This window comes from Aethalodelphis obliquidens, unplaced genomic scaffold (assembly GCF_003676395.1).
Source record: "Aethalodelphis obliquidens isolate GAN/ISIS:26980383/991018 unplaced genomic scaffold, ASM367639v1 scaffold23, whole genome shotgun sequence".
NCBI lineage: Eukaryota > Metazoa > Chordata > Mammalia > Artiodactyla > Delphinidae > Aethalodelphis > Aethalodelphis obliquidens.
In genome coordinates this window covers 14,072,322-14,096,676 of record NW_020837967.1, presented here as the reverse complement: position 1 = coordinate 14,096,676, position 24,355 = coordinate 14,072,322, and the positions used below count along the sequence as shown (strand labels likewise).

The 24,355-nt window shown below is 43.1% G+C and overlaps 2 protein-coding genes across 10 annotated transcripts in view; both read right to left on the bottom strand.

Moving 5' to 3' along the window:
- The window catches only part of SPAG6 (sperm associated antigen 6), a 73,793-nt gene extending 73,125 nt beyond the window's left edge, over positions 1-668 (bottom strand). For both annotated transcript variants that reach the window (XM_027122100.1, XM_027122099.1), the window contains exons 1-2: positions 487-668; positions 312-407 (exon numbers count right to left, since the gene is read on the bottom strand). In XM_027122100.1, coding sequence (XP_026977901.1) covers positions 312-407; positions 487-511 — 121 coding nt within the window. In that variant the 5' untranslated portion in view covers positions 512-668. The remainder of the gene's footprint in view (positions 1-311; positions 408-486) is intronic.
- Positions 669-14,700: 14,032 nt separating this feature from the next.
- BMI1 (BMI1 proto-oncogene, polycomb ring finger) overlaps positions 14,701-24,355 on the bottom strand; it is a 10,275-nt gene continuing 620 nt past the window's right edge. Inside the window, exons 1-11 of one of the 8 annotated variants that reach the window (XM_027121811.1) lie at positions 24,148-24,279; positions 20,541-20,939; positions 19,660-19,790; positions 19,214-19,310; positions 18,558-18,613; positions 18,421-18,471; positions 18,152-18,260; positions 18,026-18,071; positions 17,498-17,596; positions 17,049-17,129; positions 14,701-16,958 (exon numbers count right to left, since the gene is read on the bottom strand). In XM_027121811.1, coding sequence (XP_026977612.1) covers positions 16,629-16,958; positions 17,049-17,129; positions 17,498-17,596; positions 18,026-18,071; positions 18,152-18,260; positions 18,421-18,471; positions 18,558-18,613; positions 19,214-19,310; positions 19,660-19,771 — 981 coding nt within the window. In that variant the 5' untranslated portion in view covers positions 19,772-19,790; positions 20,541-20,939; positions 24,148-24,279 and the 3' untranslated portion in view covers positions 14,701-16,628. Of the gene's footprint in view, positions 16,959-17,048; positions 17,130-17,497; positions 17,597-18,025; positions 18,072-18,151; positions 18,261-18,420; positions 18,472-18,557; positions 18,614-19,213; positions 19,311-19,659; positions 20,497-20,540; positions 24,116-24,147; positions 24,280-24,355 lie in introns of those variants that run through there. The other 7 variants (XM_027121814.1, XM_027121809.1, XM_027121810.1 and 4 more) reach the window with 7 other exon arrangements.

Genomic DNA, 24,355 nt, shown 5'->3' with positions numbered 1-24,355 from the left:
CAGCCTCCGCGGTGGATTGGACGAATTTAGGGACGCTGTCCTCCTGTCCCCATCCTGCCGCTCCCCAACAGCTCAGCCGGCTGGGGAGCGGGGCGACGGGGACCCGGGGCGAGGAGAAGCCCGGGGACACTGGGCGACGAGGGGCCGGGGATACGGGGTGAGGGGCGAAGCAGGGCCAAGGACCCAGGGAGACTAGGAATGGAGGCGCGGGGCGAAGCCGCGGCACCAAGGGACGCGGGGCCGGGGTGCGGGGCGACGGGCGAGGCGAGGTCAGGGGCGTGGAGCGACGCGAGTGCGAGGTGAGGGCTCACCCGCGTTTTGCAGTGTCTCGATGTTCTGCGGTCTGGTCGCCAGCTCCGCCACCATCTGCACGAATTGGGTCCGGGCTTTCTGGTACTGCTCGAACACTGCGGGGAGAGACACGCTGGAGCGCACCGCCCGCGGCCCCTGGGCCCCGCCGCCCCCCGTCGGGGCGCCCGGACCTACCTTGCAGCACCTGCCTCTGACTCATGGCGCCCTCGCCACCAACTCGGCGGCGCCCGGCTCGTCCGCGCCCGGCCTGAGAGTCCGCGGAGGGGGCGACCGTGGCGACCGCTCGGACTCCGACGGGAGCCAGGTCTCTCTGTGTACCCGCGTCTCCCGGGCAACCGACCGGAACCGGAACGCAGCCCTCTCGCGGCAACGGCGGTCCCGGGCGTGACGTCAGGGCGCGGTGCTCGGGCGCCCCGTGCGCGGTCACAGTCCACCGGGGAGCTCAGCCTGTGCTGTTTCCCCGACGTGCGGAGCTCGCCCGGCGGCCGCGGGAGCAGTGCGCCGTCGAGGGTCACACCCTATAGGCACAGGAGTCCGCCAGGAGGTCAGGGAGTTTCACAGACCGAACCCGGAGGGAGCCCCACGCGCCCAGGAACCCGGTCCAAGTGCGGCGAGACAAGCAAACTTTTACGATGGAGTCGCCTGGGCTTCGACGGTCGAGAAAAATCTCATATAGGACACTGTGTAATCTGATAAATACATTACTGTCAGTACAACCTTAAAGTCAAATGTTTTCCCCTTTAGTCCAGCTTTTATATACCCGGCATTTCAGGTTTCAGGATTCCTGGAGGGTCAAGACAGCTATGTTCATACATTTAATTATACTGTATTGAAAGCATTTAATAAGCACTCATAGAGATTCAGTGAGGAAAGCAGACGAGGAAACAATATGATAAACGTCCTGTCTTCCTTGACTTTCTCCAAATTACTACCAACTTTGCTGTTTCCTCACTTTTATGTGATTTTTAAACATGTTGTCTTTGTCTTTTAAATTTAGGCTTCATTCTGTTGCTGAAGGACATTTCCAAAAGAAACTGAGAGAATCTTTACCTGGAAAGCCTTGATTGAGATTATCTTAACCAGACTTCCCTTGCTGACATAACTTTAATTCTTTACCCAGTTTCTTTTGACAAAAGTTAGGTAGTCTATCACTGGTTTCTAGTGTGTCTGAAAACTGTATACCAAATGTTTCAGTGACAGGTTTCAACTTTAAATGTTCCTCCATCAGAAACTACAATTTCGCCAGATGTCAAGTGAGCGGATAGTCACAGCTGCTGCTGAGTAGTGCCAAGACAGGAAACCTCTTGATATCTCTTCTTTAATAGAAGGGAGCATGCAAACTTAGCTGGGGTGAGTCCTATATAATAATCTTTCAAATCTCACCCTGACTTGAGCTCTCTGATAAAGTCCTGGTATTTTGTGAAGCCCCAAATAGTTGTGGAATGGACTAGCAATCAGAGAGAGAAATAGGTATGTTCAGCCGGGTCCCTACCACCCCCAGAACAGGTGCATGTCTTTTGCTCCGGAGTTCAGAAGCCAATGATACCCAAAATCCCTTTACTTAACTCTGAGGCATAAAGTTTAACAGGGATCTCCACATTTCCCTAAAGAAACAGGTCCTTTAGAATTAAAGTTTTTGTGTGTACTAATTTAGAGATTGGGGGGCAGGGGGAGGGACAAGTTGAACAAATAATTAAAATGGCAAATACACCTTCACTGTAATTTTATTTTCAGTTCCTTGTTGCATTGTGAAAAAAGAAATCCCCTTAAAACTAAAAGGTTCCATATTTGGTTTCAGTCCTTTAACAATTCAAACTCCGAAGTGACTACAGCTGCCATTTTTAGTAATTCTTTTTACTATGTATTTTCTACTTGAAACGTGTTGAGATAAGAGCTTAATAGTGAAAAAAAGGCTAAACCTATAAACGTAACAGTCTACTTACGGAACCCTACAAAGTTTGAAAACTTAAGTTCAAGTGGTATATAAATTATTTTTAACTATAGATTCTGAGTATTTGTCATTAACAGTGCCTGTGGGTTAAACTGTATTGTTCCTGATGAAACACAATATAGAATTCCTACTTTATATCTGAAACTGGACATACTAAAGAAGCTAGATCTTTGCTCTTTATTCTAGCTTTCTTTTTTAAAATCCTTAAAATTAAATGGAGAACTGTAACAGATTAATTGTAAAACTTAAATGAACTGTTAGTAATTCAAATATAAGATATGGCAAAACTGAAAGATTACTTTTACTGACAAAGCCAATCTATATTTTCTGACTCACTTTTCAACTTACTAACTATAAAATAAAATACCATTCTGTTTTACAAAGCTAGTTGAATGCCCCAAGATGACATACACACCTCTAACAGTTAAGCAGTGAGAAAGAAAACTATTCAAAGGGATATTTCAATTAAAAAAAAAAAAGGAAGAAAAGGTGCTATTTAAGATTACTCTTCTTAAAGTACCAGCTGACTTTAATACAGATATACAGTGTACTTGACACATTAAACTATACATTTGATTGAGAATGAAACTCATTATCTGAATAACTTGCAAAAATGTTTCCAAGAAAGATTTGTGTGGAAGACTTTGTCCCCTTTTGTATAAAGCTAATCACATGTAATTTCAAAATCATTTCTGCATTTATCTTTTTATGAAAATGAGACTCAAAAAAGACAACATTATAAAGCCAGTTTAAAAATCCTGTTCTGTTTCTCTTTAAAAATCTGCTCTGGGAATTCAGAAAAACCCATTATCATGGGAATATATTCTGCATGTGCCTAAAAGAAATTTTACTAATTTTAACAGACATGTTTTCTTTTCCTTCAGCTTCTAGAAGAATTTTAAAAGTTAAAGCTTTATATGTTCTAAGTAGATATTAATATCCACATTTTAAAAACTGCTGTTGAATGAATCAAGTGTATATATATTCCTCTCCCAAGCCAAAAACATTAAATATCAGTGTGTGCCAGACACTACTACTAACAGAATGTGCTTGTCTTCTAGGACATGAAACCTAGTGGGAGATCGACATCTAAAGAAAGTTTAATTCATTAAATAAGCATATACTGCAGCCTGCCCTGTTTTAAGGGCCATTATTGCACTCAGCACTGTTAAGTGCCTTGGGAACAAAGAAGAAGGACTTAGGATAACCTAGGGGAAGAAGTGAGAATATCTAAAACATCACTTAACTAATAAAAGGTGTCTTGTTTTTAAGAAAAATTAGCTGACTTTTGCCTAGATATGAAATCTCCTTCCCTCCTCCCCCAAAGAATTAAAACATAATGGTAGTATTTAAATATGCATTCATTTGGCAACTGCATGCAATTATGCAAGTCATAAGAATACAATAATCATTTTGCCAACATCAAATCTAAAATTAATAATATTTACATACTTGAATGAAAAATAAAGGTATTACATAACCAAGTTAGTGGACTCAAAATATTACCTATAATGATGAAAGCAAACATATGACATCTTAAATGTTGCTCTGCTCCTCTTTTGAGTAAAAGCCTCAGGAGTTTACATTTGGGTTTTAGCAGACCAACCGGTTGTGCCATCAAGTTTGTCAGCAGAGCAGAAAAGACTCTTCCATCCAGAAAGAGAAGATTAACATTTCTATGCTGATGTTGTGTTTGTGTCTTGTTTCCTATTCTTTGCTTTTCAAGCCTTTTAAAGTCAACTCCTTATATTTCAGACTTTAAAGTGTTTACGTTTCTTTGTGTTAAGGCCAATAAAATGTTTAAATGACAGTGATTTTGCTGGCCCCAAAGTTCTAAAGATACGCCTGTACATGGCTTCCTTTTCCAGGAATTCAGTGGATGCATAGATTGAACTCATCCTTTCCACTTCCAAAGTAAACCGTGATTAGGGGGATTCCACACACGAATAAGTTCACCTCCAAAGCCACCATTATAGCACAAAGTGATTGATACTAAAAATTGATGATTCTAATGCCTGAAATACAGCATAACATTTTCGAAGGCAGTGGGACATGCATAAAGACCAATTTATTGCTGCTTGGTGTGCGTGTGTGTTATGTGAATATCTTCTTTTTAAAGACTTATGTGAGTATTCCTTTAAGGCTGTACCCGAACCCCGCACCACCAGATACCCTCTAGGCACCCTGCCATAGAAGTCTGTCAGCCACTCCTTCTCAGCGCTCCCCAGGCCCCCCACCCCTTTAAAATCTTGGCCTTGGACTTCTCTGAGACAAGGTCGGTGCTATTCCTTTCCCACGTTTTTATTAGTACTGGACGCAAGAGACAAAAGATGGAAGGTGCCACATAGGGAAAAAAACCCGGAGCCCACCAAGCGCGCATCTAGGCCAAGACCCAGGAGGACGCGGCTCACGCATCCCCCATGTGCGGGTCCTGCCAGGGCTGCGCGGCGACCCCGCCCGCCGCAAGCGGAAGGTTCTGGGCCGACGCTGCGAAGCTAGATGTAGGCGGGTCTCCGCGCGCGCAATGGGCACGGGGTCCCCGGCTCGACGGCGCTAGCCTTAAGGCAGGCAACTGCGTTCAATGTGGACGGGGTGTCGGAGCCGCAGGAAAAAGGAAGAACACGATGCTCCTCCGATGTCCTCGGCTTTTCCTTTAGGCCGGAGTTTCTCAGACTCCAGCGGGCACCCCCGCGCACTCCGCGCAGTTCTCAGCGGGGAGGGGGCGCGGGAATCTGTTGGGGTTGGGGTCAGGCCATCGTTCGAATCAGAAAGCCGCTAAGCCCCCGCCGTGGGTCGCTGGGCTGGGCCGAAAAGGGGCCGCGGGGGCGGCAGCGCCGGGAGCGCCAGCGCCGGGAGCGCCGGCTGGAGGAAGAGGCGGGGGCGCGCGGCCCGAGGGGTAGAGTGCGGAAGCGTGGCGCAGGCTACGCGCGGGCGGCCCCCCTCCAGCGGGGCCTCCGGGGGCCGGCCGCGGGCCTGCGGGTGTGAGCGAGGGGGGAGGTCCCAGCTTCGGCTTGCTCGTAGCCCTGCGGGCCGCCGGCCTGGGGATCAGAAGGGAAGGGGCCGCAGATGCCGCAAGCCGACGTCTGCTGGGGGCGGGTTGCAAGATGAAGAAGGCCTCTGTCCTTTCGCTTTGCTTCCCCCGGCCAGGCCTCCAGCAAGCACCGCACCGCCGCGCGGGCTCTCGCGGACGGCTCCCGGCCCGATCCTCCCCGCGGCGCGGCTGACCCGTGGGCCCGGGAATGGTGTGGCCAACTCGCAGGGGCGAGCCCGGAGCGGGCGGAAGCTGGAACCCCGGGAGCAAAGGCCCCGCAGCGTTGCGCAGCCAGAAAAGCTCGCGGCGGCCGCTCCGTTCGGCCCTGCTTCCCCTGACTTGCTCCTCCAGGGACTTAAAAAAAGAGAGCCCCGTTAGCGGGGGAGGGGGATCAGACTCTCTTGGCCGGGAGTGGGGTGTGGGAATCCTACACCACCTTACATCAGTCAGCTCCCTAGACCCCGGCGGCGCAGGCCGGATCCCAAAGGCTGAGTGAGGAGCCACAAACCTTACTTTAAAAAAGGAAAGAAAAAAAAGCTGCATGTCACTGCGCATGTGCGAGCCTCGTGTTTTTGGTTTGTTTTTTTTTTAATTTTTGACGTCATTTCGCTACATCAAATCTCAAGCCAAAACTTCTTGCTCATTGATTACTCTGAAAAATAATTGACTGTATGCTCTGACTCCTAGGAAATACTGCAAAAGTACAGAGAGACAGTGTTCAAGGTTTGTGCTTTCACAAAAATAGCACAGGCTGTCTGTCTATCCACCCTGCACGTCGGTTCCCCCCACAGATTATCAGAGCCGAGAGAGAGCTCCGCTAAAACGTAGGCTAGACTTGGAAGACTCAGTGGCACAGCTTCCCATTTTTTAAGTGGAGATAACTTGCGCTATGATTTGCATCTTCCTTAGTCCAAGTAAGCTATACAACACAACTCCTGCCTTTTTTTTTTTTTTTTGGTATTTCTGAGGAAACATCTGAATATTGCTAAAGCTGAACTACTTTACGTCCTACTCCAGTGTTACCTCATATTTATTTTTTAAAGCGAAGAATAAAGGTTTTCATATGGACCACATAAGAAAAGATTAATGACTACCAATATGAAGAAAATACTAATGCCTTTCCCATTAATAAAACAGGAAATGAATAGTAAAGAAATGCTTTTTATTCTAGGACTGCTTTATTTTTCCCGGTGAAATAATACGTAATTGCTTATCATTCTGATTATAAGTCAAGGGTGAAGGTCTTGGAAGTTTACAGATAAAATTAGATGTATACAAGTAATGTCAGTATATTTATGGTCAAATCCCAGAGAACCAAACTTACTAAAAAACTTTTGGCTTAAAGATTGCCTTGCAATACTAAGGACACCAAATGGGAACAATTAACATAGAGACTTCTTGTAGCATAACTGGATAGAAAAACCTTGATTTTTTTTTTAATATGATGCTTATGCATAATGCTTTAAACGTATGGCAAACATCTAAGACTGATACCAATTAAGATGTCAGTTATCTTTCTTGGAAAGTGTATTCTCAGAACCCAATGCAGACCATGATAATATAATAGATTTGGTTGCACTAAGGTCTGTCTTTAAGTTTAGAGAGCCTATACGAATTGTGTATATTAAGTTCATGAAAAAGGATTTCCTTAAGCCTATTTTAAAGGTTGCTTATATCATTCTGTTGTAAACTTACTTTATTCTAATGAATTTCCTTAGAAGTGGTCTCCAAAGTGATAATTTTAATTGGTGAATAATTTGAGCAGAATGATTATTTAGTAAAAGTGAGTGAAGTCCTTCAGATCTCATAACCTCTTTCTCATTAGAAAATGATGGCATAGTTTGAAGAGAACCCAAATGAATATATTTTAAGATAACTGTCATGAGGCATATTTAGAAAGAAACAGCTGGTAAACACATTTTCCCAAGCTTACCCTGACTGACTTCTTCAGTTACACTAGAAAACAAACTGTAATATATCATGTTCAAAGGAAAAACACTCTTCTGAGTTAATTACTGGTAACATTAATTTTCTGATTCATGAACAGCTAGATGCTTTCTAAACAGCACTCCATTTTCCCAGTATCATTTATACTTAAGTATTTTGGATGAGTGTTTATTGAACTTAGGAGTCTTGTTCAGAAGGTTGGAAAGGAGTCAAAAATTGCATGGTAAGATTCTATAGAAATGTAACCAATTCCAGTAAAAAGTCCTTTGTATGGAAGTACATTATGGAAATGACGTGGTTGTCAGACCTAATTGCTTGGCTTTTGAGTCCTCAGAAGAAATTCTACAGCCTTAGGGGTGTAGACTCAAAAGCAGCAGCATTTCTGGTTTCAGTTTAAATAAAACAATGAAATCCATCATTATTCAAGTCAATAGCGATAATTCACATGAATATGAATGCACTTTGATCTTATCCTTCAATTCATTGAAAGACACAGTCGTAATGAAAAAGGGAGATAATCTCTTTAACTTGGTCCAAAGCAAGTTGTTGGAGCTTTTCTTTCCTGAAAGACCATAGAAAGGAACTTTTCACTAAAGCCTTGCTTTCGTGTTTTTCAGGTGGAGGTGGGGAGTGTTGGGCAAGCTACAGGTCATTATGTTGCCCCCAGGAACCAAGTAGTGCTAACTTTCTTCTTTGAAGTAAACTGTCTTATTTAATGAACTTGACGTTTTGTGAAGCTTAAAGGTGAACCCCTTTCATAACATCATACCTAAGAAGCATTTTAGGAGGCATGTTGATTTGAGTTTACCATCAGATATGATTAAGACATATTAACTATTTTCAGTATGTTTTAAAGATTAAATTAAATAGGATATTTCAAGCTGCATTGTCTTAGATTTGCAGTATCCAATAGTAGTTCCTTAAGAGTTCCTGTTGAACTGTGAAGACAGTTAACACCCTGCCTGTGCTGTATGAAAGTCACTTTAAAATATCATCTTATGCCTATTTAACCAATTTCCAGACACCTTTGGTGGGAAAATAACAAAGTTACAAGTTCTTATTCTTAGAATTCTGGAAACATCTGTCAGATATTTTTTAGTACAGTCACCACATTCGAAATATAATTAGGTAAAAATATGCACGAATGAGGATATCTGATTAGTGCCACTGGCTTGGAAAATCTTTACCTTTTCATTGAGTTCATTAAAGATATCCAAGCTTTATAGTAGTCATTAGTAAGTTTTATTTCTCACAAGGGCTGTTGAACTTCTGGAATCCTCTGGAAATTCAACAAATATTTGTTGAGTTATGTTAAAGGGACTCCGGAGCATACAAAGATAAATAAGACAGGTGCTTGTCCTCAAGGAGCTTTAAACTTAAAAATTTCAGCACATCTGTGATTTACATTAAATGTCAATCTAGGAAGAACACTCCACTAACTTAATAGCTGTTTAAAACCGGGTCAGTTGTTAAGAGCGATGAAACTTGGCAATGCATGTATTTCCCGGGGTTATCCTACTAGCTAATCAAAATATTTTGCTGGATACATTTAAGATTTTTCTTCAATAAAAACTTGTTTAAAACATTAACAAGAGTTCTGTTAAAAATTAAATCAACGTCCTAGAGCCACAGACATTAGAAAAGGCAGAAAGATTCATAAGGGTTAATGTCAATCATTTTCTTTATGCATCCCTACTGTTGACGTCTGGTGTGGTTTATCACATGAGATGAAGGAGAAAAAAGTGCTCCATCCACTTATGTATAAGAACAAGTATCTGGAGGTAATGTTTGAGCTACACAAGCAGTTATATTATGAATTTCGTGCAAAATATTCGTGGTAGACAAAGAAGAGGGAAGGCTGTAGCGTTTGCCTGTGGTTATAACCCAGAGGAAAGCCACCTTTACCAAGGGCAGACACAACCCTAAGCTCTTTGTGTCGATGTTACTAGAGAGGGAGTGGGCATCTTGACTTCTTTCTTTACCACCATCCTTATTGCTGATATCTAGAAAAGCTTTTTAATGGACTGGCCATTGACAAAGAATTTCGGCTCAAGTTGGAGACGAGGGCACCTGGGGCTGGGACGAAGCCGAGCGCCGGGATCTCGGGGGCTCAGGTGCCTGCGCGGCAGCGTGCGCTTGGACCCTATTTGTCTATTGTCTGCCATGGGGGCAGGGCCGAGCCGGGGGAACTAGCTTTCGAGTGGAGCTGAGGGTCTCGGAGGATAAGGACACGGAGGGGTGGAGGCGAGAGATGTCAACGAGGGCAACCCCTAGAGTTCTAAATGCTAGACACCGAGATGTACGAAGCGGCGGCGGTACCCGCGGCTGCAGCCCTGGCTGCAAATCGCCGTCGTGTGGTTGCTACTGGCAACCGAGCCTGTGCAGAGCGCGCAGCCCCGCAGCCCCTGGAAGGAAGGTGGCGAGGGGAAGCGGCGGCGCCGCGGCCGCCCCGGCTCGGCCGCCCGCAGGGCTCGCGCTCCCGCCCGCGCCCCGCGGCCCCTTCGGGCTGTGACCACTGCTGTGCGGCACGCAGGGCCCCGAAAGGCTCTCGGGTTGGGGGTGTCGCTGCCTCGGGAGCGTCAAATTACTGGCGTCCTCCGCGAATGCAACATGGCAGCTCTGGTTCAAAGACGACTCTTTCAGTCCGCCGGGGAGGCGGGGGCTGCGGACTCCGCTGCGCGCCCGCCGCCTCCCTTCCCGGCCGCGAGTCGGCCCTCCTGGCGCCCCCGCCTCCGAGTCGGGCCCAGCTAAGGGCAGCCGCGCGCGCCGACTCGCCTTGCGCTCGCCCCTCGGCCCTTTGTTCTCCTCTCGATAGGCACCTCGCGCTTCGGGGGCTTTTAATGGAGACCGTGTAAGACAGGGTGACCCCGGGTGGGACGCCGACGTCCTGGCACTCCCCAGAGGTGTGTAGCTCCCCGGGTCTCCCAGGGGCTCCGGAGCGAGCTGAAAGCGCCAGTCCGGGATGCTAACCCGACACTACCCGAGGAGCCGCGTCTCGTCGGGTGGGTCCCTTTCCGCCAGGCCTGGCCCGCCTTTCTCTTCTTTGCTTCCGAGAGGTGTGAGGCGGGAGGCCAGGGCTGGCACGCGACCCCCGCAAAAAGACAATGCCCGTCACCGCCCCAAGGAAATGAGATTCTCCGCAGGGGAGAGGAAAGCTGCGGGCTCGGAATCTGGGAAAAACGGGGAGAAAAACACCCGTTAGTCCTGCGCTGGGCTCCACCCCGCATCACACTAGCCCTTGGGCGCGGGTGGAGCCCAGTGCAGCCCCGAGGTCCCCGCCCCGGGTCGAGGGGGAGCCGAGACGCGGCGCCCTCCACCGCGAGTGGGGGAGGGGTCGGTGCTCCGGGGAAGGGGGGAGGCCTGGGGGAAATTTGCATTTTTAAAAACGGCGGTTCCGAAACGACCTTGCCACGTAGACAAGCCAGTTGTGACGTTCAGCACAACGTGCTACTGAAATACCGAAATCCGCCACCAAATGGCGGCTCCTGCAGTCTGCCGCGCCGATAAAGAGGACTCGCCGGGCGTCGCCCATTTTAGGCCGCTTTCATTTCTCTGCTGTTACCCCGGTCCCCCTCCCCAAGCCGTCCCTTCCTCTCCCCGTTTTTGGGCGCACGTGGGACTCCTGGGTCAGAGAAGCTTTTCTGCCCCGGGGATCAGGCAGGCGCGGACTCTGCTGGAAACCGCTGCGTCCCGGCGGCTTTCAGAGGCGATATCCCAACCTCCAACCGCCCGATCCTCTGCCCCGCCGGGGTCTCAATGGCGCCGGAGTGCGAGAGCACCGGACCTTCCAGGTTCGCCCTGCCCGGAGCCCCAGGCTTCGCATTTGGGTCCTAAAGTGTGGTCCTTTGCCCAGATCTTAAGATTCCTATCGCGCAGCCACCCCTTCCTCGACACTCACCTGGTCAGGTTTTCTTCCCAGGGGATTAGAGCCCGTTCTACCCATTAAACAAGTTCAACTGGAGGACCCTTCGGGTAGGCTGAAGCTCAGCCTTCGGGAAGCCTCAAATGGCAGTTTTATATTTTGTTAATAATTTGGCTTACAGTCTTTCCAACAAAACCCTAAACTCCAAGGACACCTTGTTATTGAAGGAGAAAGGGCACAGGATCTGAAGCAGCCGGAGGGAGGAGGGCAAAGCGAGGCGATAATCTGGAATGGCCCCGCAAGGAATCGCTTCTGAGGGCTTTGCAGGCGACGCCGCCGCCTCCCGGGACGTGGGACACTTTCCTGCCCGCGCTGAGCTCTCGCGGCCCAGGGGCCGGTTGCCGCGCCTCGGTGTCCCGCCGGGCGGAGAGGCCTTCGGCAGGACGGGGGCCGCCTTGTGAGATCACGCGCACCCGGCTGTCGCCGCCGCTCGCCACCGGGTCCGGCCTTGGAGACACGACTTCGTTTTCCCGCCTCCCCAGCCTGCCGAGGCCTGGGAATCTCGCTTTCAAAATTGGCGGGATCCGAGTCCGCCGAGCTGAGGGTGGCGCGCCGCGCACGCGCAAAATGGCCTCCCGGTGCCCCGCGGCCTGGGCTCGAGCGTTGGGCCGGGCCGAACCCCGCGGCGCAATCGGGGGCGGAGGTCCGGGCTGTCGCTCTTTGCGGTTCTCGGAGAGCTGCTAGTTAAAAAATAAAACAGGGAGAAGGGCCGTTTTCTCTGTAACCGGTCCTTTTGGTAAAGGCTCCCTAATCGGGAAGGCAGCGCTGCCGGGAAACGAGGTCATTTTCTCCGGCCGGGCGTCCTGTGCCCTTTCCACCGGGCACCCGAACATAGGAAGCCTTTCTTTCTTCTTTTTTAAGCCGATGCTCTTTCCACCCTAATTACCCTCGCCCCCGCTTTATCTTGCAAGCCGCGCACTGCGTTCCTGTCTTCGGCTTTCTTTGAATATTTCCACTCGTGGGGGCACTTAGACCTAAGACTGGAGCTCCTGGACAGGCTTCGCTATCTCCAGTAACTTCTTTATCCATCTCTGTAACGTTCTCATTCCTTCCATCCCAATTTTCGACGCGTTTCCCGAGTACCCTAGTCCGCAGCCTTCCGAGAGTCTGTTGGGTTCTAGCTAACTTAGAAGGACAGAGTTGAAGAGCGCCGAATCCGCACGGAACTTGAAATCACGTTCACTTTGAAGTTTGGAGTTGATGACCACCCAACAATCAGAGCAAGAAGTAACTTTTTTTTTTTTTAACTGAAATGTAGGTGACTTTGAGGGAACATCACTTGCTATTTTGGGAAATTCCCTTCTAATAGCCTCTGGAAGGGATATTTTAAGAAAACAGAAGAATGGGGGTAATTTAACTCATCCATTGGAAGTTTTATGTAGTGCTTACTATTCATTTAGGGGGTTAAATGAGACTTCGCGTGAGTTTTCCACAGGCACTTGAACTTCTTCAGAAAACTCATAAGGATCCTGGAGTAGCCTTTCCAGTGATGAATAACTGTTGATGTCGTCGACTTGATGAAGACAAAAAGTTGATGGTGAAGTCTTCATGTGAGACCTCTAGAAATTGCACACTCAGAAAAAGAAACTGGTGCAAATAAAGGAAATCCGTTTCAAGAACCAAAAGAAGAAAAAACGTTAAAAAAAATTAAGTGCGGAAACAGGAAACACTCGACTGTGTAAACATTTTCGGAGACTTTCATAATCAAAACTGGGAGATCTTGAGATTTGTAAGGAGATGGACAGGCTTCGCGGTGGCATTTCCCAAGTCTGATCTACTGGGAGGCTCTAATATGTGATACTTTCTCTTCCTTGTAAAAAACCCATCTATCTGAATTCTGTGGTCCCAGTTTAATTCAAGGTTTTATTTTGGAGGAATCCGGATTTTTTTTTAAGCGACCTTAGAAATAATCACCTGTTGTACTGTTCATTTTTTACTTGAAGAAACATCCTCAAGCGAAGTGACCTTATCTAACCCAAGAGCCTTATGTTGGAGCTGCGTTCTGTGCTCTTTGAAACTTAGAAGTCTTAAAGGTATATACTTTTTTTTTAAGGGTCCTTTAAAATGTAATTTCATCAAGACCTTTTGTTTTGGATAAAAGGAGAGTAAAACTGTATGGAAGAAACAATCATTGTATTTCAAAATAACATGGAGCCTCCATTTCATGGAGCACCAAACTGAATCAGAATTTCCAACTGTCATTCCAGGGTAATGTCAGAAGGAAAAGATATATCTTTAAAACCTTTAAAATATAAAGAGAAATGAACAAAAATAACACTTCCTTCACCTCAGGATTCTAAAGGAGACTAGGTTCCATGTGCAAATCGTTTCTAAAATTAAAATCCCATCTCCTCCAAAGATTACCATTAAGCTATTTCTCAAAAACCAAACATTTTCATTTCTTCTTGGCCAGTGCAAGTAGTATTTCACATGGATTCCTTTTACATTGCTATTAAGGTTTCATAACAAAACTTTTTGATAGGCCTATACAACGAGTGTACGGAAAGACTTCACAAATGAACTGCAACTCCAATATTGGGAAAAGAATAAGAGGAAAGGATGAAGGAAAGCCCCTATCAGCTTACTCTGCCTGTTGCATTGTACCTCCAAAGGTCCTAACATTTGCACATATGGATAAGGAAACAAAGCAATATGGTTGGTAGGTTAAGTCAACTGAAGGGCAACTTTTTTTTTCAACTCAGAGCAATTAACGGCCGGCAATTTTAAAAGCAAAAAGGTATTTGTAAAGTGGTATGCATGTGTAAAGCAAGATAGATCACTATTTATACAACAGCAACCAGCCTCATTCTTTTTTTGCATTTAAGCCAAAATCTGTGAAATCAATTTAGGCATTTTCTGTGGAATATTTTTAGCTCTAACTTTGTGGTATAGAATCCCAGAATACTGTTCAGAAGCAAAAGCCAAACTTAAAGCCGACTTTTCACGCACCCTGCCTTGACTGCTAAGAGTTACAAAGTTAGCAGCTTTGCTATGGGTTTTTGTAACATTGAAATTTTAAGTGGTAGTTCAGCAAAAGTTTTAAAGCCTAATTGTCAAACCCGTGATGGCTGCTTATAAAATACAAAACATTATACTCTCGTTTTATTAAAAGACAAATTTTAGCTGAAATAGCCTTTAAAGCTTAAGCAATTTTCAAATTGAGTAGGGGGGAAATTCCTCTTTCAAACAAAATAAATGGACATGTTTTCAAATATGGTGAAATAGTGTTAGGTAAGCCATAAATGCAATATCTGATACTTTACTAAGTAATTTCAAAAATAAGTCCATAAAAAGGTTGAGATATAAAATCTTTGAGTTCTGTGTTGATCCTATGACTTGGTTTTGTGTAAGTCAAATGACAATCCACTAGCACTTTAAGTTTTTAGCCTTTGAAAAATACTTGTGCATTTTTTATATCGTCATATCCAAAATAAAAACATCACTTGAAACTTCCATTAACTTTTTTTTCTTGTCTTAGATAACATCATGAACAACTTGAGAAGAAAACCCTAGAAAAATAAGTTAAATTCACCAAAATTGGCAAACATGGGTAACTTTTACTTCAAAGATTGTAGAGTAAATAAACAGATACATCTTTCAATTGGGCTTTCAAGCAATTATACAACAACGCATGTACTCTCAGCAACATCACTAAGACAGCAATGGATGTTCTTCAGCTTTTACCTGTTGTAATCCACAATAGGGTTTCCAAAACTTCTGCACATTGTGCTTTTCATATCAAATTTTTATTAAAGTCTTAGCTATTTTCTAAATGAATATCCTTTTTATTGGATTTTTCCAATTACAAATGAAATTTAATTTTACATCTATCATTAGAAACAACACTTACAATGGGACTGTACAAATTTAGATCAAAATAAAAATATATGTATTTTGTGGTTTCATAAAACTTCATTTACTGTATCTTTAAAGAAAGCAGAAGTAACAGCAATATATGTAAAAGTAATGATTTAATGACTATAAGCAAGACAGAGCAATAGAATTGTGCTTCTTTTGCAGACGGGGGACAATGAAATGTTTAACTACAATTTCCCCATACAAACATGAAACAATATTCATAGAGAATAAACACCCTCACAAATAACTGATGGGTGATGAACAAGTTCGACCAAAGCAAAACACAAACTGAAAATTGTTGGGGATATTCATACTTTAAATTCAACATGCTCACTGTATTTAAAAACTAATACCTGTAGAAGCTCACAATAAATTGCTTCTATTTCCAGACGTTACAGAGAGGGCATATTCCACTGTTTATAACTGTAACAGCAATTCTTAAGTTTGAAATTTCCACTATGCCACATATTAAAATAATTTTAGATAAAATGCCTTCTTCCAGCAATTTGCTGGTTTATTTAAAATATTTGTTTTAGAATTACAGTGATCAATATGCATTTTAAAAACACATTAATTCCATCATAAGCAATGGGAAATGAAGAAAGCATTTCCAATTTCCTTAGTGAAAAGTTTTTCTTTAATGCAACTATTAATTTTAAAAGTAAACAGGTATTACTAGAGAAAAATCAATATTACGATATGCCAATCGCTTCCAATGGAACAAAATTTAGAATTAAATATCCACATTAAAAATATCCTACGGTGATAAGGCTCAAACATAGGTATCTGCAAAGGTCGAACCAGTTGGGAGAATTTTAACAACCATCTCTGAATGCATGAAACACAATATTTTCTTTATAGTATTTATAAATATATCATACAATACTGTTTCCTGTTATGTCGTATACCAATATGGCATTGTACAATAAGCATAATGCCATCTGATTCATACAAAAGCGAATCATTTAAACAAGTCAGTAAAATAAACGGTAGTACCCGCTTTTAGGCTTACAGATTGTAAAACTGAAGTTTACTTTCCTTTGATCGGTTTCGCGCAGCAACAGAGAAGTAAAAATCAAACAGGAATCAAAATGGCTAAATACGCAAGAAATTGTTATTCACAGTGACATGGCTACATAGAATGCATTATTCTATGCATATTCTTTCCATTTGTTGAATTTCAAGATAAAAAGCACTTGTTTTCTACAGGTTCACAAAACAGCATAATAACAAGAACAATCAGGGAGGATGTAATGTAGGCGTTAGTTGAGATTAACAAACTATGGCCCAATGTTTATATCCACTGCAGAAGATTTTCAAATCCAAACAATGGTTACAGAAACCATTTCACATCTGTCCTAACACACAGAAAAACATCTTGCCTGCTTTCTCAGAAATCAATTCTTTCGAGAAATAATCTTTCTTTTCAATTAACGTCCATATGAATATCACATCTAGTCCATCTTTTATAGCCAAATTTAACGTCACTACAAAAGAAAGCAAATTGGACGATAGTCACATGTATTAGCATCTATAAAGCTGTAATGGCATGAAGATATCTATATAAATCAGGGGTTTAAAATTTTTTTCCTCAACAGTCTCAGGTATCAACCAGATGAAGTTGCTGACGACCCATTTACTGACGATTTTCGAGGTCTATTGGCAAAAGAAGATTGGTGGTTACCGCTGGGGCTGCTGCTGGTTCCATTCATAGTGCTGGAAATGTGAGGAAACTGAGGATGAGGAGACTGGACTGGAGTGCCGGGGCTGGGCAAACAAGAAGAGGTGGAGGGAATACCTCCTGCTGGGCTGTTGGCCTTGTCACTCCCAGAGTCACTTTCCAGTTCTCCAGCGTTTGTCAGTCCATCTCTCTGATGACTGATCTTCATTCTTTTACAAGTAGGTCGAACTCTGTATTTCAAAGGAAGCGGACCATTCTATAAAGTTAAGAGGAAAAAAAAAATCAGTCTTAGATCTTTAAGTACAGTCTACAAAAATAACCTGCGAGCATCAGGTACGCTACTTACCCTTCTCCAGGTATAAATGTAGGCAATGTCCATTAGTGTATAGTAATCCTTTAAAGGTTCCTCTTCATACATGACATCAATCTGTTGAAAAACAACACTTCAATTATTAAGTGTCACAAAGAATGATGGTAAATCTAGATTTTTTTGGCCACCTAAATAGAATCCAAAAATGCTTTTAAAAAACATTTTCTCCAAACATTTGGACAAAGAAAGAATCCCTCTGGAAACTTCAAATGAGGGAAAACATTTCTTGAAATTAGTAAGGGATTTGTTTTCACAGCATAAAACAGAATCCATACCAAATATTTTAAGAGCGATTTCCAAATAAAGTACTAAATTAAAAAAAAAATTCCGTTGCTTTTTTGGGTTTAGAATCCAAAAAGAAAAATGTCATTGAAATTTTTTTTTAAAGATTTACATAGAATGCATGAAGACTATAAAGTAGATACCTGGAAAGTATTAGGTATGTCCATTTTACTTCTGAGAAACTTTCTTAGGTGCATCACAGTCATTGCTGCTGGGCATCGTAAATACCTTTTATCATTCACCTAAGAGCATATTTTAAAAAAATAATTTTTTAAAATTCCTAACTTTAAGATTTTTTTTTTAAAGTCAAAAAAAATAGATGTCTGAGTATGACAAAAGGTACGAATACCAAAGCTGAGATTTGACTAAGTTCTCAGCTATACTTTGAGTTTGCTATTATTATAAATACTAAATGAACAGATTCCTTCAGTACATCAAAGCATTAAACATTAATTACTGAAAATATTTTGTAAGAAGAGTAATCATATATAAGATAAATTCTATCTAGTAACTATTGAATACAGATCACTCTTAAACAACAAACGTGATGATTTTCTTCTATTTGATAGCAACATCTGACCCTAGGATATGCTAAAGAGCAACATACACCCTCATAAAATCTAGAATCCAAACAATGCATCTTCTATGTGTTTTTGTATCATGGAACATACCTCCTCCTTAGATTTCTCCTTGTCTTTATTTACTTTCCGATCCAATCTAAGAAACAGATAATTTATTAGGCAAACAATGTATCTAATAAATATATTAGCATAAAACACATTTCCTAAAGAATTTACCTGTTCTGGTCAAAGAATTCAATGGATAAACTTATTATTTCATCATCAGTTATAATTCTCTTATCTTCATCTGCAACTTCTCCTCTATCTTCATTAGAGCCATTGGCAGCTATAAAGACATTTTTAAATTCAATTTTTAAGAATTAAGTATTTAATTAAATATTATACATATAGAAGAATGAAATTGGTACTTTTAAGCTTAATTTTAATAATTTACTGGATAAGTTCTCCCTCCAAATAAAATGTCTTTCCCCCTCTAAAGAGTTTACCATCAGCTGAAGGATGAGCTGCATAAAAATCCCTTCTTCTCTTCATTTCATCTAAAGAGGAGGAAAAAAAAGACTTAAACATAGCAGGTAAACTGATAAATACTTTTTAAAAATTCATTTTTAAGCAAGTTACTCACTTTTGAAAAGCCCTGGAACTAATTTGTATACAATATCTTGAAGAGTTTTATCTGACCTGAAAAAGAATAAATTAGAAAATAAACTATCAACTAATATGGCAAAAACTAAAAATGTTTATTAAGTTTTTAAACATTCTTTGTTTTCTCTGTTATAGTATTTTACTTGATTGTAACACTGTCTATAACTACATCAACATGATAATTATGATAAAACTTCTTTATGTAGTAGCACTATTTTTTAATTAGTAGAATACTCTATTTTATACTCACTAATAAATTCTTCACATTTCATTAAGTCAAGAAAAGTGTGCCTTCCAAATTACTGAATTAGCTAATATGAAAGAGAACAAAGAGGAGAGAATGGAAGCAGTTTAAACACATGCACTCTTGCCTGTCACAAGGTCAATAAAGCAATGCAAAAATGGAGAACTAATTCCATTTTTAAAAATGATTTTAAAAAATCTTAAAATCCCTTGAATAATACTGAACTCTGTTTAAAGTTAGTCATCATTAAAATGGCCAAGAAATTAAGGGCTATCCTCCTCTACAAAGTACACGCATTAGACAGTGACTGAAGGGTAAATTTTGTGTGAAGAAATAAACACTAAATTCAATAATTATGCAATTACAAACAATGTTTTTAAACATTTTCCTACCTTATATTCAGTAGTGGTCTGGTCTTGTGAACTTGGACATCACAGATAGGACAATACTTGCTGGTCTCCAGGTAACGCACAATACACGTTTTACAGACTAGAAATAAAAACACAAATTTTTTAAAGTTCAGGAAGTAGATGCTAAGCAATAAAATTAGTGTGTCAGAAATAGAGAACTAGTAGTAACAAAATGGTAAATACCAAAAGGCATTTCTAATTAAATAAACAAATTCAGTTAATATCCTGAGAACACTTATACAATTTATATTTATACAGTATTTTATTAAATATGCATTAACAAAAAGTCACTAAATGCAAGAGCGGAAAACAACTTCTTCATTTTGTACCAACATTCTCAAGGACAGTGGGAATTGTTAGTTTTCAAATTTCAGGACAAGATGTTAAATATACACGACACAAGAAAAGGTCTAAAACTGTGTACTTACAGGAATGTAGACATTCTATTATGGTTGTGGCATCAATGAAGTACCCTCCACAAAGCACACACATTAGGTGGGGATTTAGCTCAGTGATCTTGATTCTGGTTGTTCGATGCATTTCTGCTTGATAAAAGATCCTGCAAGACAAAGAAATATTGGCCATAATTCACAGAAAGAGATTCGAGATTATCTCCAACTCCCAGTAACTATATGCTCTGAAATGCTGAAGGAGTTCATAAAACTCGTTTAACACTGTGCAGCTGGACTGTCCCAACGTCTTCTACAGAAAGAATTCACTGATCAGACCTCAATCAGTTCTACAGAAAAGGTGAAAAAGGATCCAAGAAAAGTAATCTCTGGTTCCTCAGGTCATTCCAGGAGGGAGAAGAAAAGGTCTGGGGTGGGGGCTGGGAGCTGAGAGCATTCGGGTCTCTTTCTTCCATTTGTCCTCCAGCCCAGCAGCCCCACGGCTGCTGCAGACGCTACACGCTCCCCGCAGATATTTACCAACCGCTAGGGCTTGTTCCAGGACTCCAAATTTAGGGTAAAACTTCCTTATGGATCTTCGATCGAAAATCCAGGAGCATGCCCTGGCTTCCCAGGGGTTCTGGTTGTTTTAAGCGGTTCCGGCAACCAGAACCAGGCACGTTTTGACGCGATACAAAGGGAAAGCAAATTCTGCTCTATCTGCATCCCTGGCATTTCCGGAGCTGGGTGCTGGGGCCGCAGGAGAAGCACCTCGAGTCGGCCTCGGGCTGGGGCCTGAGCGCGCGGACGCCCGGGGGCCGGGGGGCCGGGATGCGGAGGGGCGGATCCGGCGGCGCCCGGGGCTCCGTCTCGCTCCGGATTCGGAACTCGCCTCTGTCGGGGTTTCCATAGCAACTTACACTTACACTTGGCATCCGGCCACCGCTGCAACTCCGCGCGGAGCCGGGCCGAGCCCGTAGCTTCGGCGGGCGTGCGGGGCTGCCGGGCGGCGGCAGCGGCGGGCGCGGGGGAGGGGCCGGCACGGCGCGGGGGCGGGGCCGCGCGGGGGCGGGGTGGGGTGCGGGCGCGCAGCGCGGGGGTGGGGCGGCCCCACGAGGCCCGCCGCGCTGGGGAGCAGGATTCTGGCCCGAGGCGACCCGGCAGACAGCCTGGGGGACCCCGGAGCGTGCAGTGGTAAAGGAAAATGCAAACCGCACTCCGGCCATTTCGGACACTCTTGGGGGCCTCTTTCCACGTCGACTCGGCGCGAAGAGTTTCTTTCAGATCTTGACTCTTTCGGTCTCTCCTGTTAGCAATCACTAGGTCAAAAATTTCATGAAGGGATCTTTTGAGAATTGCCAACTGTGCACTTAGCCCGAAACCGTCAGGGCTCAAATTGCAGAGATGTTTATTGAACTGAAACTCTTTAAAGCTTTCTTCTCTAATAGGAAGTTCTTCTGTAGATTAGGATGAGCGATACAAAGTTTTGGAAAGGCTGAAAACTGAAATCTGTTTCATAGCAGACAAGAAGTGGGCAAAGCCTTGTGTTTTACCTGAGCTATGCTGGATAGAGGCAAGAAAAACTACCTGAATCGATGGCAGTGACAATAAGTAAAGAACCATGTGACCAGCCCATTCCCAACGCTAAATCAACACCTTGTCAACCCAGAGCACCGAGAGCAGAGAAAAACAAATGTCATTTTCTCAGCCTCACCTCCATGCAAACCCCACACAATGAAATGCTATTCCCAACAGATATCGTATGTTATAGAAAAGTCACGGTGGGGAACTGTCAGCAACAATACAATAGCGGACAATCAGGGAAGTCAATTACTTCGTGCAGTATGCTTGAAAAATGCATTTCTTACTCCCACTTCATTCATTTCAGAATCTGAAATAAGACTAAGCTTCCAGACTTATCTGAAGCACATTCTCAAAGCTGCCTTGAACAGAAATCTAGGAACTTGTGAAACTTGAAGATGCATCTGAGGTTTTAATTCTCAGGGAATTTTAATGCAGGAGAGGGAAATACTAATCAACACAGCTCAATGGCTGAAACTAAAAGTTTTAGAGTACTAAAAAAAAACACACACACACAACAAAAAAAACCGGTAAAAACAAAACAAAGCCTCTTTTATGAAAAGTGACCACAGTGGCAACCAGTGACTTCAACCAGAAAACGTCATGTGTGACTCCTCAGTTATCTTTGGATGACTTGTTTAGAGGAATATTGTCAACATATTGTTAATATAAATCTAAGTGGGATTACAGAGGAGTTGTGGATGGAGCAGTGTCCCTAAAAAGTAGCAATATTTAATTCTATTGTACTTGGTGATTAAAGACAAGTCTTCTTGGTTCTCAAAGAAAACTCTCCTTATGAAACAGCAGGACCTTTACTAGAAAGATAGTTAGCAAGGTGATACTTCTGTCCCCTTGCAAAAGCACATCACACTAATGCCACCGATCATGAAGTTCAGGAAGGGGCATCAATAAAAACAGCTGCCTTTATTTCTCCTCTACTTTACATAAAATCAACACCAGACAAACACAAATATTAACACACAGAACAATCAGACCTCAATAAAAGGTTATCTACTGGTTGGCTTTGAACGTTTAAGTCTCATGTACTTGACCAAAACCCTTTCAAATTCATTTTAAGTCTTAATTCACACAACTCCTCTACTTCAATTCACAAGAATTTGACCACAACCCTATAACCATTTATAATGCTAGTAAATACCACTTTGTTACTTGTATAAGAATCAGTTCTTTATCTTTATATACCACTTGAAAGTACTGGGAACCTAATGAAGACTTCCAAAACATCTGACATGCTTGATAAGGTTTCAGAAACAATCTCTTGCACCTTAGAAAGGAAAACCTTCTAGGTTCCACCACAGAACTGCCAGTTAAGCAAGCAAAAATGCACCAAACATACAATGGAAAAAATACTCAATAGTTTAAACTTGCCATTATAACATACTCAGTTGGGGCTGTCACTTTAGTTGGAGGCCTAACACCAGTAATGTCAAAATGAAGGAAAACAGAAGCAAGTTCTTATGTTAACAATCAGCTTGACTATTGCAATCTAACACATGCAAATAAACTCTATAACCCCAGTTGGGGCTCCCAGGTCAATACAAGTATGGGTAAACTTTGGGTTAACTTGACTTCTAGGGAGAATTTTACCTTTGGGGGCACTTAATGCACATCCAAGGACTTGATGGTAGAACATTAATGGATTTTTCAAGTACAACTAAATGCTCACTTTTCTTACAGAAGCGTGTGTATGTGTGTGTGTATACATACACACATGCATACACAGTGACTTATATGGCTTTAAAGATACCAGGTGTAAATTTACACCAGTAGGTTATTTCAAACACCTTTGCACTTTGGGGCAGATGTATGGGAATGAACTCAAATATTAAAAAAATATATGTTTGCCCACAAAATCAACCTCTAAGGGATTCTACTTAAAATAAAACTCAAATGTTAATATAGTCTCATAAGTTAGCATATGCTGTTAACAATTGGCATCCTTAGGTTTCAAGACTTTAGCGTAGTATATAATACGTTTCCAGAACTTGGGGGTTAAGCTTCCTATAAAATATAGGTTGAACTACTCATAACATTCTAGGCATCACCAACCTACACTTGGATTTGAATAATATGCCCAGAATTTTGCCTACTTTAAGGGAAGGGGTTAATACATGCTTGTATTTCAAATACTGAACCGTGACCACTAAGCCCACTAAATCCTTTTATTGCAATTGGGAATGATCAAAGTCTCTATACTTGTTTACTTCCAATTATTAACTGTAAATCTTTGGGAAAAAGATCATGCTATACGGCTGTCAAACCCAAAAGACTGCGTAAACATATGCCATCAACTTTTTAGTGCTCGTTTTCCAAAGCATCTCCTCACCACATGACCTAAGCTGACATTTACCAAACCTGTAAAACGTTGTGGACTTGAGTCATGGTTCTAAGTGCATCCCATACTAGAGGTTGAGAGAAAAACTGTAGTCTCTGAGACAGAAAAAAACAAAAAGAGGAAAAAAGAAAGAAAGAGAGGAAACCTCTTGCAAGACTAACGTCCACTCACCATCATCACTCCAAAAAAAGCTCCAAATTTGAAATGCCCACTTCCCAGTGAGCACGTCCCAAGTAATGTTTGAAGAACTTATCCAAGACTCCCAACAAATAACACCTTGAAAACTTTACCATTTTAAACACAAACGCAGGAGACCTTGGAAACAACTGGGAACCGCCATCTTACAAGCCATCCAATTTCTCACAAGTGTCCCTCCAACTTAAGTTAATAACATTTTTGTTCGGGCTCTCACCAGCCTAACATCCACCTTGGCGGGATCGCTGCCCCCCACGCAACCCGTCCCTATAAAATGGGGGCGTTCTCTGGCTGTTTAAACCCCTCCAAAGCCCTTTCTTCGGGAGAGGAGGGAAGCCACTTGACCCAAGCAGCTCCCGATTTCAGGCACCCGTCCCCGTTTCATCAAAATCTACCTCTCAACAAAAGGCGCCGTGGCCGGGAGAGCCGCAGAAGCTGCAAATAGAAGTGTTCTTCTCGGGGGCCATGTGCGTCGCGAGGGTGTAGAGGGGCGCTCGGGGGAGAAAGGAACTAAAACGTGGGGCCGCGCGCGGCGCGTCCGGGCTGGAGCGGGCGGCGGCTGGAGCGGCGCCGAGGCCGGCTGGCGGCGGCGGCGCGGGCTGC